The sequence below is a fragment of the Globicephala melas genome, chromosome 7, assembly GCF_963455315.2.
Source record: "Globicephala melas chromosome 7, mGloMel1.2, whole genome shotgun sequence".
In the NCBI taxonomy this organism is placed as follows: domain Eukaryota; kingdom Metazoa; phylum Chordata; class Mammalia; order Artiodactyla; family Delphinidae; genus Globicephala; species Globicephala melas.
Genome location: NC_083320.1, coordinates 19,647,100 through 19,661,666, shown reverse-complemented (window position 1 = coordinate 19,661,666; position 14,567 = coordinate 19,647,100). Strand labels below are relative to the sequence as shown.

Genomic DNA, 14,567 nt, shown 5'->3' with positions numbered 1-14,567 from the left:
CCCAACACAGAAGCAATTAGAAGAACCTTACTGGGCTTCCCTGGTGGCGCAGTGGTTAAGAATCCGCCTGCCAATGCAGGGGACATGGGTTCAATCCCTGGTCCGGGAAGATCCCACATGCCGCGGAGCAACTAAGCCCGTGCACCACACTACTGAGCCTGCGCTCTAGAGCCCGCGAGCCACAACTACTGAGCTTGCGTGCCACAACTACTGAAGCCTGTGCGCCTAGAACCTGTGCTCGGCAACAAGAGAAGCCCACGCACCGCAACGAAGAGTAGCCCCCGCTCACCGCAACTAAAAAGAAAAGCCCGCGCTCAGCAACAAAGACCCCAAAAAAAATCTTACTTTCTCTGGTTGTCAGTCAGTGTGATTCCCTGGGCAGAAACTTTGAAGTGGACGATGGTGGCAGCCGGCGTGGGGTCAGTAGCCAGTGTCTCAGAAGTGGCTTTGGAGATGGCCTGTGGCCCAGTGAGTGACTCCATGTCCACAGAGTTTATGAAGAGCACGTTGCAGGCTGGAAGAAACCCACCCAAGGAGGTGTCATGGGGGCCGAAGTGGGTGGGAACCATCCCCAGGTCCTCTCTTCGGGAAGAAGAGAGCAGATGAATTTCAGGCCAGCCTTGGGCCGAGGCATCTGCACACAGAAATGTGGTCTGCCCAGAGACATCTGGGTCTGGGAGAGATATCCAGCCTGCACCTGCAGGAGGGTACAGGGCCAGGGGGAGGAAAGGCCTGGGCAGGGATCCCGTCTGGGGTGGCCACTCACCTGCCCCTTGCTTCAGCAGGTCAGTGGTTGAGTTGGCAGGGCCCGAGCTATCTTTTGATTCATCTGTGGGGTCTGAGACAAAAATTTAATTCAGCTGGTAATTAAAACTGCAGAGCTGGAAAGAGGCACAAGGTTGGCTGGGCCTCAGGCTAGCTCTGCAAATACTTTGTGCAACGGATACCGCTTCTCATAATAAGCCCTGGCAGTCAGCACGTGTGTCCAGTTTGAATGTCCAGTGATTGCTCTAAGTATTCAGCACACTGGTTGGGAGCTGTGGAGTCCAACAGAGCAGGGTTCAGATGCTCACCCAGTCACTTGCCAAGTATGTATAAAATGGAGGTGATGATGAGAGCGCCCACTTCCCTGGGTTTTTGAGATGTTCCGTGTACAGTGTTAGTCTAGTCGTTGACATAAAGCAAGCCTTCAAGTGGCATCTGGTATGGTTGTTTTGCATGGACGTATCTTATGTGTAGATCAGTAAATGCCCAATTCATTAAACCACAATGCAGCACAACTACAATTTCAATATTAATAAGAACTGAGTATTGTTTATACCAGCATTTCTCAGACGTTGGTGTGCAGGCTTGTTAAAACACAGATTTCTGGGCACCACCCTAAAGCTTCTGATTAGGGGGGGCTTGAGAATATCTACATTTTGAACAAGTTCCCAGGGGTGCTGATGCTGCTGGTCTGGGGACCGTACTGTGAGAACCACTGGTTTATACAATGTAAATAAAGAGCAGTTTTATAATTATTAAATTACTTTGCTAAATTCCTTAGAAATATAATTTAATTAGTGTCTAAATCATGTGGTTAATAGGGCTATTTAAATAGTATTTGAACTTTTAAGTTGATAATAGTGGTCAATTATCATTAATAATTCAATGAATCGAATTGGATACATAGATATTGCCAAATAATATTGGAGGTTTTAATTATGGACATAACCCCAGGACCTCCAAGAGAGACTGAAAGCAAGTCCCGGACACAATTCCGAATATCCTATTAGTGGACAGAGAGCATGGGGAGAAGGCACCCCAGTTACCAGTTCCTAGACCTCAAGTTCAGGGCCAGGCATATTCCCCTCCCCTCGCGGAAGCCCCGTGTATCTGGGGCTACATAATGGAAGCCTGTGCTGTTGAAAGGTTTGGGGTGTCCATCCGCCTTCCTCCGAGGCTGGGACACCTCTCTAAGAGGAGCTGAAATCTCTTTTGCCAGCCGCAGTGTCTCACTCAAATTCTCGCCCTATACGTCCTAAAGCCCTTGAATTCTATTTGTACTTCCCACAATCAAAAGAGGGCTTGCTCCTCCCATTAGCTCGATGTCCCCTCAGCGAGGGAACACCCTCTCAGCCATGCAGACTAGAAACTCCAGGGACATCTTGGGCTTCCTGTCTCCTTCCCACGCCATGTGGATCCCTAAGAGGTCCCTCGAGTGTGCTCTCTCCTCTCCATTCAGACCGCCCTCCCACACCTGGATGCCCCATGACCTACCTCTGCCTTTCCCTCCCCCCTCCCTCGGCCCTGCCCACTGATGCCCATCTCACCCTCCAGACACGGTCCTCCCCATGGCTGTCTCCTGCTTCTATTTCCTCCCCTGGGATGAGTCGTAATTCTCAGGATTCAAGTATGAATTCTTAAAGCCTCCAGAGAATTTTCTCTGGAACAATCTGGCAAGTCAATTATGTGTGTTTCTGGAATTAAGATTTTTAATGAACTTTCCCTTCTTTTTTATTAGAAAAAATAAAGAGGAGAGTGGTTTTGAGTTTCCCAAGATTGGCAACATGACCCGTTTCCTCCAAGCCTCGCGCATGTTCTGGAGCAGCTGGCTGGGCAGAGACGTGAAGGAGGCCAGCACAAGGGTGCGCTTGGAGGGCGAGGAGTCTCAGGTTCCTACCTCGGTTTGGAATGACCAGCTTACAGGGCAGAGCCAGCGGGATGATGGAGTGCTGGTAGACCAGGGCAGACAGAGATCCTGCAGGGAGGGAGACAGCCGGCAGAGGCAGCGTTACTGGGAGCACGTCGGGGGCACTGAGGAAGCACACCCACCCCATCCCACTGTCCATAATCTTTAGCTTCGTTCTTACCTCTCCCTCATCCCCTCCACAAAACTGAAAATTCATTCCCTCTTTGACAGCAAGATCCAAGGGAGAAGACTCTAAAGGCTCACTCTAGCCGTCAGACGGTTGCCCCACAACTTTTCCTTTTCTTTTTTTTTTTTTTGCGGTACGCGGGCCTCTCACTGCTGTGGCCTCTCCCGTTGCGGAGCACAGGCTCTGGACGCGCAGGCTTAGCGGCCATGGCTCATGGGCCCAGCCGCTCCGCGGCACATGGGATCTTCCCGGACTGGGGCACGAACCTGCGTCCCCTGCATCGGCAGGCGGACTCTCAACCACTGCGCCACCAGGGAAGCCCCCCACAACTTTTCTTTATCGAAAGTTACTCTCAGCATCTCTCCTAAGTCCCTCCAGCTGCCAGGGCTCCACTCAGGAGAGTGCAGCAGAAGTGTCAGAGGATGATGGGATCAAATCCCCACTCAGTAACTTATTAGCTGTGTGTCCCTGGATAAATCTCAGTTCCCTCGTGTGTAAAATGGGACGATGACACCTACCACGCAGGATGGTCGGGAGACCAGAAGTGATATAAGGTACCTAAGGTGGCTTTCACATAGTAGGTAGTGGATAAAGGCAACTGTTGTTATAGTTGTTACTCCACTGGTAATGATAGCCAGTTTCCGCGGGGTAGGACAAATACAGAAAGAAATCTGGCAGGGTGAAGGCACCACAGCACAGAGGAAGGGAGTCGCCGTGCACTTCTCTGCTGCGTCTATGACAAGGGTGACGGGCAGAAGCTGCAGCGGGGAGCCTGGGACAGGCCCGAGACCGTGGGGACGGAGGCGGGGACAGCTCACCGAAGTTTGGCTCGTTGGGGCAGCCCTTGAGCTTGACTCCTCTGGGGCTCGTCTCTATCAGGAAATGCCTCACGAGCTCATGGGTCATGTCCCCTGGGACGAAGAGAAAGAAACGTGGATGCGTCACTGCCCACGGTGTCCTTCCGCCACCTCCCAGCACTACTTCCAACTTCTCCAGTGTGCTGGGCTGTGATGGAGAAAGGGTCACAGCGATAACACGGCCAGAGCCCTGAGATGGAGAGACCACCACTGCTAGCCCACCCCTCAAGGAAACTCAATCACAGGGTCCCAGTCATCTTGCTTCCCTGTTCTCTGACCTCAATCATCACCAAGCCCAAGACCTGCTCTTCTGAAGCGTCTGATTAGAAGGGACCAGCTCCCATGAGAATTAAGAGACCTGCCCACCCCACATACCCACCCCTCGTCCTCTGGCAGCTCAGGACCTAAAGAGACTGAGGGACCACCTAGTCCTGAGGCCCCAGTGGACAAGCTGGTGTTACCTTTTTTATTCTGCTGCATGATGGTCGGAGGGGGCGAAGACACCTTCATGGCCAGCCCATAGGCTCCTCGGAAGGAGTGGCTGTCTCGGATGATGAAAGCCCCTGGCTCCTGGTCCTTGAGGAGGGCTATGGCTGAATCGGGAGGAGAGAAGGGGAAATGAGAAACTGATGCACTGGCTTCAGTCTCATCAGGTCTTGAAACTCTTTCTTTCTCAGGTGAGATGAGAGTCCTTAAAGTTAAAATGTAAACACTCCTAAGGGTCCTCCTACACTAGAGTCAGCAAAGTTTTTCTATAAATAGCCAGACAGTAAATATTTCAGGCTTTGCAGGCACTACTCATCGCTGCCATCATAGCACAAAAGCAGCCCATACAGTGAGTAAACGAATAGATGGGGTCGTTCCAAGAAAACTGTCCGGCTCTGACCCCTGGCTGGAGGTCACCCTGCCCTGCATCCACACAGACTTCCCTTAGGGGCTGAGGCCTCTCATCTCCATCCCCACAATCCCAACTATGTATTTTTCTGTAAAATGGGCAAAAATCTCCCACATCATGCAGATGGAGAGCTAAGGTTTCACACTATCTCGGCCAGCCTTTCATTTTGTCCTGGAAAACCAAGACTTTGCTGCTTTTAAGGAAACAGCTACAACCACTGCTTCTGCTGCCCAACGCTTCACTGTGGGGAGGTGCCTCTTCCTGTCCAACCTTGGTCCCAGCTCCTCTCTGTGACCACCACCTACTGCAAAGAGGAATGAGTCTGCTTATGTCCCTTGCCCAGGGAAGACAAGGTGGGCAGCCGCCAGCTGTGACCTCAGATGGACCCCAGGACCTTCAGCACCACCCAGCACTTACCCTGCTCTCTGGAGATCTCGGGCTTGTACCAATACTTGGAAGTGTCCTGGACAAATTTCACTTTTGCCCGCGTCTCAGGGCTGTTGTCTAAAGGAGAAGGAGAGGGAAAGAAGGTGTTATGAGTCTCCATCTCTGTCCCCCAAAAAGGTATGTTGGAATCAACCCCCAGTACCTGTGAATGGGACCTTATTTGGAAATAGGGTCTTTGCAGATGTAAACAAGATAAGATGCAGTCGTGCTGGATTAGAGTGGACCCCAATCCAATATGACTGGGGTCCTTATAAAAAGAAGGAAAGGGACAGGGAGACACAAGGGGAGAGTGTCATGTGAAGATGGAGGCAGAGATTAGGGAGATGCACCTTCAAGCCAAGGGACCCCAAGACTGCCAGCCACCATGAGAAGCTGAGATTAGAACACAGTCTCCCGCAGCGTCTCCAGAAGCAACCAATACTGCCAATACCTTGATTTGGGATTTCCAGCCTCAGCTACTGTGAGAGAATAAATTTCTGTTGTCTTAGGCCACCAAGTGTGTGGTCCTTTGTTACGGCTGACCTAGGAAACTAACACAGAAAGCTGGCCTGCTCAGACATCATCAGAGCATTGCTGGGAGGGGCCTTGACCAGCTTTCACATCCTCCCCCTGTCTTCCAACAACCACCGTGGCTCACGGAGCTGCCCTCCTGTTGAAGAGACTGAATAGCATTCTCACCAAGCCAGCGAGAGACCTAGTCCATCCCATCTCCCCCTTTCTCTAGAAGATTCAGACTAAACCCTTCCCGAAGTTTCCCTCCCACCTGCTAGTCCCTTTCTCCATGGGCTCAATTTCCCAACTCTATCATAACAACCTTGAGGATGAGAGCAGAAAAACACATTTCTGTCCACTTTCCCCAAGCTCCGCCTCACTTCCCATATGGAAAGCCCGGGTTCTGCCTCAGGTAGAGCAAAAAGATTGCTCCTGCCCTGCCTGGGACAAATAGGAGAAGGGTTGGCCTAGAATTAAGAGGCCATCTGAGTGTCACAGACCCCACTTCTCTGGCAGACATCCCCACCCCAGACCCTCTGCAGACGAGGGATGCTTTCATAGAATGTTAGGTTCTGGAGGAGCTCAGAGAGCACCTTATCCAACCTATTACTTTACAAGTGAGGAATGTGAGGTTCAGAGAGGGAGAGCAACTTGCCCAAGTCACACAGATGGTCCACAGAAAGGCTTTTGTAAGACCTTCCCAGGTAAGAAGATGCAGCAACCAGTTTGGTGCCAGCTACACCATATCTTCCTGGCTGGGTATTAGGACATGTGGGTCTCACTCTCCAACCTCTTCCTTCATCTTTTGGCACCAAGAAAAACAAAGGGAGGATGGGGGAGAAGGGTGAAAAAGAATATTCCAAATCTGCACGTTTCCACTCCTTTCGTCAGTGAGAGGCTGGAACAGAGGAGCCTGTGCTCACGGTGCTGTGAAGTTCAGGGCACAGACCAGAGATGTGTGTTAGGCTGTGTGTCGGGCACTTAGTCAATTTCAACTTGTCATTTACACTCTGCTAGGCTTCTGGGATCTGTTTCTGGAGGACAGAGATGGGGTAGGTCAGCTCCTTTTCCTGGCAGCTGTGCACTTAGCAGGGCCTCTGGGCTAGGCAGCTGGGCTGTACAACTGTGCAAGCTGCCTCTCTCGGCTCCAAAGCCCCAGGCCCTGGGGCTGCTGGGGCCTGTCTAACGAGCTGTCAGAGGTGGCTACAGCCCCATGTGCCTTCCTGTGTTGACTCCCATGGCTATTTTAAGCAAGAAAGATGGTGGGAAACAGGAAATGTCCCAACTACTAGAAGTTCTGCATCCTCCAAGAACTGGGGCTGGGAACCAGATGTCTCTGGCGAGCAGCAGGAAGCAGGAGTGTGCAGTGTCGTTTGGCAGGCTCAGGGCAGGACCTGGGAGTGATACTGAGAATCTGGGCAGCTGGGACCCATCCCAGGCTGCCTGCAGCATTCTAAATCTTCCTTGAATATCCCAGGGCTCCAGGGCTGCTCTGTACATAGTCAGATTGGAGATCTGGCTGAGAAGCTGCAGATCAGCTGACACCCTGACCTTTTTGTTTAGAAAATGAGCCCTCGAAGTGGAGGCAAAAGATGCCCAGTTCTGACGACGAGAGAAGAATTCAGTGTGCAAGACTGCGTGGGCTTCAGTGAAGCCGGGTTGGTAGAAACTAGACTCCAGTAAAAATGCTTAACCCTCGGCCTTGTGCCATGTCGCTCCGGCTGCCAGATCTATTATTAGTGATGTGCGCAAAGTGGGGATCAAAAGGTGGGAACCGTGCTGTGGGCTGGAAAAGTAATGTGCAAATTGGGCAAAATCATACCCACTTTGCCAGGTGGCCATGAGGACTGATGAGATAGTCCTTGGCTCAGAGCCTGGCACAGAGCATGTGCTCAACAAGTGGTGGTGGCTACGATGATGGTGAAGATCATTGTAACAGCAGTGCCATCACCGCATCTACCTCCTCATCCCTGACCCCACTGCTGCCGCGACCACAGCTCCAACTCCCATTACACAGGTAAGGCTGCCACGACCACGGCTCCAACTCCCATTACACAGGTAAGGCTGCCACGACCACGGCTCCAACTCCCATTACACAGGGAAGGCTGCCACGACCACAGCTCCAACTCCCATTACACAGGTAAGGCTGCCACGACCACGGCTCCAACTCCCATTACACAGGGAAGGCGTCTGAGGCCCAGAAGTTAGTGATCAACCCAAGGTTGTGTCTGCCAAGGAGATGTCAGAACAGAGACTAGCACAGGTACCCTAACTGCTGGGCTTCAGTCTACCAAGGAGATGTCAGAACACAGACTAGCACAGGTACCCTAACTGCTGGGCTTCAGTCTGCCAAGGAGATGTCAGAACAGAGACTAGCACAGGTACCCTAACTGCTGGGCTTCAGTCTGCCAAGGAGATGTCAGAACAGAGACTAGCACAGGTACCCTAACTGGTGGGCTTCAGTCTACCAAGGAGATGTCAGAACAGAGACTAGCACAGATACCCTAACTGCTGGGCTTCATCTGTCAGCGGGAGAGATGACATGGAAGGAGGGCGCACCTGGCATGGAGTACTTGGAGAAGTCGGGCAGAGTGTGGGAGAAGGAGACGGCGCTGCCCCCGCTGGGACTGGACATGCCACTGGCGACAGGCGAGGAGGACACCTTCCCGTTGACGGTGGCATAGTTGGGGAGGCTGCCCGCTCGGTCTCCCATGGACATCCTCCTCTTCTCTGGCAAGGCCGGTGTTGGGCTCCCTTGCCGGAAGGCTGCTGAATCTGGCGAGGGGGAGGCGGCGGGGTTGCTCAGGCCGGGGTAGTAGGCAGGGGACACAGGAAAGGAGGGCGTGGAAGGGGCCTGGTAGCCCGAGGCGCTGCTCTGTCGGGATAACGTGGGTCTCCGGTCCTCAGGAGTGGAGTAGCCACCATAGGCCACCTGCTGGTCCAAGCTGGGGCTGCCGGAAACCACAGATCCAGACCCTCCCAAGTGACGGCCCAGGCTGGGGCTTCCGGGGCTGGCTACTGCGTTGCCATGGAGACTGGAGGCCAGGTTGCCTTGGTGGGCCCCAGGGTGCCGGCCCAGGCTGGGGCTCCCTGGAGTGGTGGCCACATTGCCATGGAGGCTTGAAACCTGGTGGGCCCCAGGGTGCCGACCCAGGCTGGGGCTTCCCGGAGTGGTTGCTGCACTGCTCTGGGGGCTGGAGACTGTGTTACCATGGAAACCAGTTCCGGGTGGACCCATCACCTGGCGGTGGGTCAAACTGGGGCTGCTGGGGGCAGCCATGGCGGGATTCACGGCCCGGCGGACAAAGCCAGGACTAGAGGGAGTGTTGGTGCCCACTGTCCTGTGCCGTGCCTGAGGGCTCCCAGGTACCATGTGGACACCCGCCACACCGAACTGAGACCGGGCCTGGCTTTCCAGGGAGCTGAACGGCTGCAGTGAGTAGTCGGGGCTGCTGTAGATGCTGCCCGCAGTCGGGAGAGGAGAAGAGCTCTGGTAGCTTCTCTGAGCCGAAGGGCTGGGCTGGCCCAGGCTGCCGGAGCGGAAGCCAGAATCCAGCAGAGGCTGGGTGGGTGTCCGCGGGCCCTGGTCGCTGCTCTCCCCTGATGGGAAACTCCCCACTGAAGTGCTAGAGAGAGACGGGGCAGGTCAAGATGTCACCAAATGGCATTTAGTGAAGGACAGGCTTTCAGTGAACCCTCAGCCCTCCCTCCAACCACTAATAATGACAATAAAAGCTCCCCTCACATGCACAGGAAAGTTAGGGCTTTGATACGTCACCCTACGGACATCAGAAGAAAAAACTGAGGCTCAGAGAGGTTAAGCAATAGGCTCACACCCACACAGCTCATAATAGACCAGGATTTCAACTCAGCTGTGTCTAACTCCAAAGCCCATGTATCCTCAAGCACCACCCTGACTGCTCAACCACAGGTCAGAGCGAGATCTCTCCTATCGAAACTGAAGGTGGTTGTCCTGTTGCCCCCTCCAGCATCACAGAAACTGAACACTGGAGAGGGGGTTAAACCACTTGGATCCTGTTCCTACTGGAAGTATCCTACCTTGACTCAGTTTCCCCAGGTGTGCTATCAGCATCTTTAAACACTGAGAGTGTAACTGGGCATCCATTCCTGGGTAGCTCCAAAACAGCAAAGATGAAGAAATCTCACAGGAGATTTCAGCTCATTATAAGATCTGCATTCTAGCCACTGGATCTGGCCACCAATGGAGCAGGCCGCTTTACATGGTAATGAGGCTCCCATCATTAGGAGCATTTAAGCAGAGACTGACCAACCTCTTGACCCAAATGCTGTGGAGGAAATTTCCTCCATTGGGAGGTTACATGAGATGAGCTCAGAGGTCGCTCTCAATTCTAAGACTGATAAAAGTCAGTTCAGAGGGCACTGTACCCGGGGGAATGGCCACAGTCAAAGGTTCTCCTCTGAAGTTAAGTATTGATACAAGTCCATGGCCTGTGAGTTGGGAAACCTGGATTCTGTTTGTTAAAAGTTTTCCCACATGTAAAATGAGGGAAATAGGTTAGATGACTCTGATTCCTTCCAGACCCAAACTTCTATTCCTCGATGATATGGCAGGAGAGACAAAGGTTGACAGAGACCACGCATAAGCAGCAGCTGCAGGGAGGCAGCAGGCAAATTCTGCACCAGCAGCCCCTGGGGCAGGGGTGTGGGGAAGGTCCTTACATAAGAGATGCTCCAAAGCCTGGAGCCGCAGACTGGAAGGAGTCTGGAGGCTGGCCGGCCACACCCTGGGCCAGGTTGGATAAGCTCAGGTCCCCTGGGTGATGTGAGGTGGGAAGGCTAGGCACGAGCCAAGGGCAGGGAGAAGGGCAGGGGCCAGGCCAGGACAAAGTCTACCTCGCATCCCAGAAGGGGCCAAAGTGGAACACCACTTCGGTACAGAATAACCTGGATTCTGAGGAATGGGGGGATAGGTCAGGCTGCACAGCGGGGGCTGGGGACATGGAAATGGAGTTCTGGAGGGGAAGCTGGCTTCCTGAGGCCTACTGCAGGAGGAATTTGAGGAGTGAGAAACGGTGAAAACTTCCTAATGTCAGCACTCCCTGAATATCAGCAAGGGTGGCTGGAGAGGCGAGGAAAATCTCCTTTCCTCTAAAAGAAGAATGCAGCTTCTGCCCAGAGGCAGACCTTTCCAAAAATGGACCCATCAGGAGGCTGGGGAGGGGTTAGGTAGACTGGGGTGTGTGTGCTTGGCTTGAGGTTTCAAATTCTTAGCTCCAGAAGAAAAGTGCCTCTGCTCACCCACGCCCCACGCCCCGACCCAGGAGGGGTGCATTACGCTGGACCAGTGCAGGTACACCGCAAGCTTGGCACACCCCTCCACATGCAGAATTGTGAAGAGGTGGCTGGACAGTGACCGGGCCCCGTGGGGTCCCAGGCTGGGAAGGGCAGTGGACTATGGGAAGGGATGGTAGGGGCAGGCTCCCCTCCTGGAGGCGAGTTCCGGCCTCCAGGCAGGCTCTCTGGGGCCCCTTCCCCGCCTGGCACCCTTTGCCCTGCCTAGGCTCCTCTCAGGGTCCCTCTCCTATGTTGTCTTCCCCGTCTCCCCATCATAAAGTCTCACCACCACCCCCAGTCAAGCAGCTTCTCACTGCACCCCAAACACAGGAGGCTCACTCTTTGGGAAATTTCAGGCTACCCTTTCTGTCTGACCCGCCTCAGAATGCCAGCCAGCCATCCGCCAAGACATCCCTCCTCTGACCCTACAGCAACCCCTCACCAGCAGCTGCGTGCCCGAGTCCGCCACGCCCAACACCTCCACACCCCCCGGCTCTGTCCTTGCCGTGCTGTCCTTCTGGAAGGGCCGTTCCCTCCCCCTTCACCTTTCAACCCCTACTCATCCTTCTGGCCTCAGCACAAATACTTTCAGCGCCCAGAGACCCTCTCTGCATCCCAAGGCAGAAATAGCGGCCTCTCGCTCTGAGCTCGTGGCTTAAACATCTGCTCTGGGCACATCTGACTCTCACCCCGTGACCGTCAGGCACCATAACGCAGGTCTGTGGGGAAGGATAGAGATGTGGGTTCCGGAGCCAGACACCTTCGGTTTGAATCCTATTTTTGCTATTATGTAGCTGTAGGACCTTGAATAAGCTACTTTATGTCTCTCTGCCTCAGTTTCCTCTTCTGAGAAGTGTGAATAATAATAGTACCTACCTCATAGGATTGCTGTGAGGTTTAAACAGAAAGCACTTAGCAAAATGCCTGGCACATAGGAAGCACTCACCACATAGTAATTACTCGTGTTCAATTTTAAACCTGGGGGAAGGGGACTTCCCTGGCAGGCCAGTGGTTAAGACTCCACATTTCCACTGCGTGGGGCACAGGGTCCATCCCTGGTTGGGAAGTAAGATCCCGCATGCCACGTGGTGTGGCCAAAAAATAAAAATAAAAATTTTTTTTAAATTAAAAAAAAAGTGCTTCCCTGGTGGCACAGTGGTTAAGAGTCCGCTTGCCAATGCAGGGGACACGGGTTCGAGCCCTGGTCCGGGAAGACCCCACATGTCGCGGAGCAAATAAGCCCTTGCGCCACAACTACTGAGCCTGTGCTCTAGAGCCCGTGAGCCACAACTACCGAAGCCCACGTGCCTACGGCCCGTGCTCAGCCACAAGAGAAGCCACCAAAATGAGAAGCCCACGCACCGCAACGAAGAGTAGGCCCCGCTCACCACAACTAGAGAAAGCCTAACTGCAGCAACGAAGACCCCAACACAGCCAAAAATAAATAAATGAAATAAATAAATTTATTTTTAAAAAACTTTAAAAAATAAATAAATAAACCTGGGGTAAGGACTATGGCTGGTTCACCTTCATACTCTCCCTGGGGAGCTGGCACTCAGGGGATGCTCTCACCATGCACCCCGATGAGCTAGTTTCCCAGGAGCAGCAACCTGGATGTGATTTCTGCCTGTCCACGCCCTAGACAGATCCAAGAGGCCTCATCTGTGCTGTCCCAGGCCTGGATCTTCCTCCCCACTTACCTGTCAGCGCTGAGGATGGGGCTGCTGGTGGAAAGGGGGCTGGGGGAGACAAAGGAGCCTCCCAGGGTCCCGTTCCTCAGGGGTGTCTCGCGGCCATAGGCCTGGGCAACCGGGGCGCTAAAGCTCTTGGGCTCAGGATCCTGAGTCCGGGGACCAGCCACTGCCGTCCGCACCACCGACTCCACATAGCTCCGGGGCTCTGGAAGGGGCAAGGGGACAGGGACTGAGTCTGGATCCACAGGGGTGCAGTGCGGACCCCACCCAACCTCCAGGGAGCCCCCTTCCCCAGGGCCTATGGGGACAACCCCAAAAGGACAGCCAAGCAGGCAAAGGGCAATTCTCCAGGGCTTCTGCCTTCCCAGGCCCACCCTCTTCCCAGCATCTTGGAGAAGCTGTGAGAGTCCTCAAGGAACCTTTAACCGGGGCCTCGTTCTGAGAATCTTCCCAGAAATGGACCCCAAAACACAGCCATCACAGAATCCTCCCTCCTAGAGCCAGGATGCCCATCCTTCACTGGTATCCCCTCTAGCTGCTTCTTTTCTATGACCTGCTACCCAGGCCCCCAGGCCCTTCTAGGCTCCCCAGGCACCGCTGGAGTCTGAGCTCTTCGTGGACCCCAAGCTCCAGCCCAGCCGTGCATCTCGGGACAGCGCCAGGGCTCATGCTGGCTCCTCCCCACACCCAGAATCCAGAAACAGGCTTGCTGGCCTAGCAACAGGCCTGTGCGGGTGAGTCACGCCCAGCCCCTGCATGCCAAGACACACCCACCCACCTTGCCTGACACACTTAGCATTCCTCCCGAGACTGACATCATTATCCCACTTGGTGTTCAGAATGGCCTGAGAGGAAGGCTAGGCGGGGGAGGGGGGAGGAGCAAGTGCCAGAAAAGTCATTTTGCAGATGCAGACGCTGAGGCCTGGAGAGTGAAGCGGCTGGAGGTACAACCAGGACTCGGGTCTCCCGGGCCACCACCCCGCCCAGTGCTGTGCGCCCCTCCCGGCCCCCGATCCCGGCCTCTGAAGCCAGCCCCCAGACTAACTTGTTATCAAACAGGAAGAAGAAGCAGGGCACTCTGGGCTTCTCCAGGGACAGAATCAGGGATAGATGACGTTCCTACCACCTCCAAACCTGGCACCGTCCCTGAGGACGTCCCAGGGGGAACATGATCTGAGCACACACCTACCCTCTGCCCACAATTAGGGCATCCGCTGAAACCAGCCTCAGAAATGGAAGAACTGCAGAGTCTGTGCAGCCCTGGGGGCGGGGGCAGGGGGCAGGCCCCTGGAGCCTCTGCGGCCGGACTGTGCTGACCACTGAGTCAGAGAAACGCCCCCTCCCCTCAGCCTAAAGAAAGCTTTACTTTGGAAGGAGCCCAATCACCAAGGCGTTATGGGGCCGTTACAGGCCCTGGTCTCTGAGGTGACTCCCAGGCCTGATATCCTGCATCCAGGCCCAGAGGCCTGGGGACCCAGGGAGAGGATGGTCCTTTAGAACAGGACCCTTTACGGAGGAGGCCTGCGGTCTGCATACAACTCCAGCCAGAGGCTGCCAGTGTATCTTTTAGTTTCCACACGGAGTTCCCTCCAACCAACAGCAACAGTGAATGGGGCTGGGGCAAGAGGTCTGCAAAGCGACAGGCATGGGGCAGCCTATTCCAGGGACCCAGCCCAGGGTGACACAGGACCAACCACCTCGGCACCCAGAGATAGAGTCCACGTGGGCTGAGGCCAACAGGACGCCCTCAAAAACCCCCTCATCCAGGCCGGGCCACCCACCCACCCCACAGAACCCCAGGCCACAGCCCCTCCAAAGGCAATGATGCCATGCCGTCCAAGCCCGAGGCCCTGCTGGAGCAAAGAGACGGGCAGCACACTTTTTTTGAAAAGCGCCCGACAGTAAATATTTCAGGCTTAGAGGGCCAGACGGTCTCTCTCACAGCTGCTCAGTTCTGCTGTTGCTATCGCGCGAGCAGCCACAGACCATACATTAAGCGATGAGCGTG

At 54.3% G+C, this 14,567-nt stretch overlaps 1 protein-coding gene across 8 annotated transcripts in view; it reads right to left on the bottom strand.

The window, feature by feature from the left end:
• The window catches only part of TNS1 (tensin 1), a 205,309-nt gene that overhangs the window by 9,567 nt on the left and 181,175 nt on the right, over positions 1-14,567 (bottom strand). For all 8 annotated transcript variants that reach the window (XM_070045901.1, XM_070045904.1, XM_070045902.1 and 5 more), the window contains 8 exons: positions 12,566-12,764; positions 8,109-9,175; positions 5,028-5,114; positions 4,177-4,308; positions 3,677-3,769; positions 2,663-2,740; positions 767-838; positions 346-514 (listed from right to left, as the gene is read on the bottom strand). In XM_070045901.1, the coding sequence (XP_069902002.1) occupies positions 346-514; positions 767-838; positions 2,663-2,740; positions 3,677-3,769; positions 4,177-4,308; positions 5,028-5,114; positions 8,109-9,175; positions 12,566-12,764 (1,897 nt within the window). The remainder of the gene's footprint in view (positions 1-345; positions 515-766; positions 839-2,662; positions 2,741-3,676; positions 3,770-4,176; positions 4,309-5,027; positions 5,115-8,108; positions 9,176-12,565; positions 12,765-14,567) is intronic.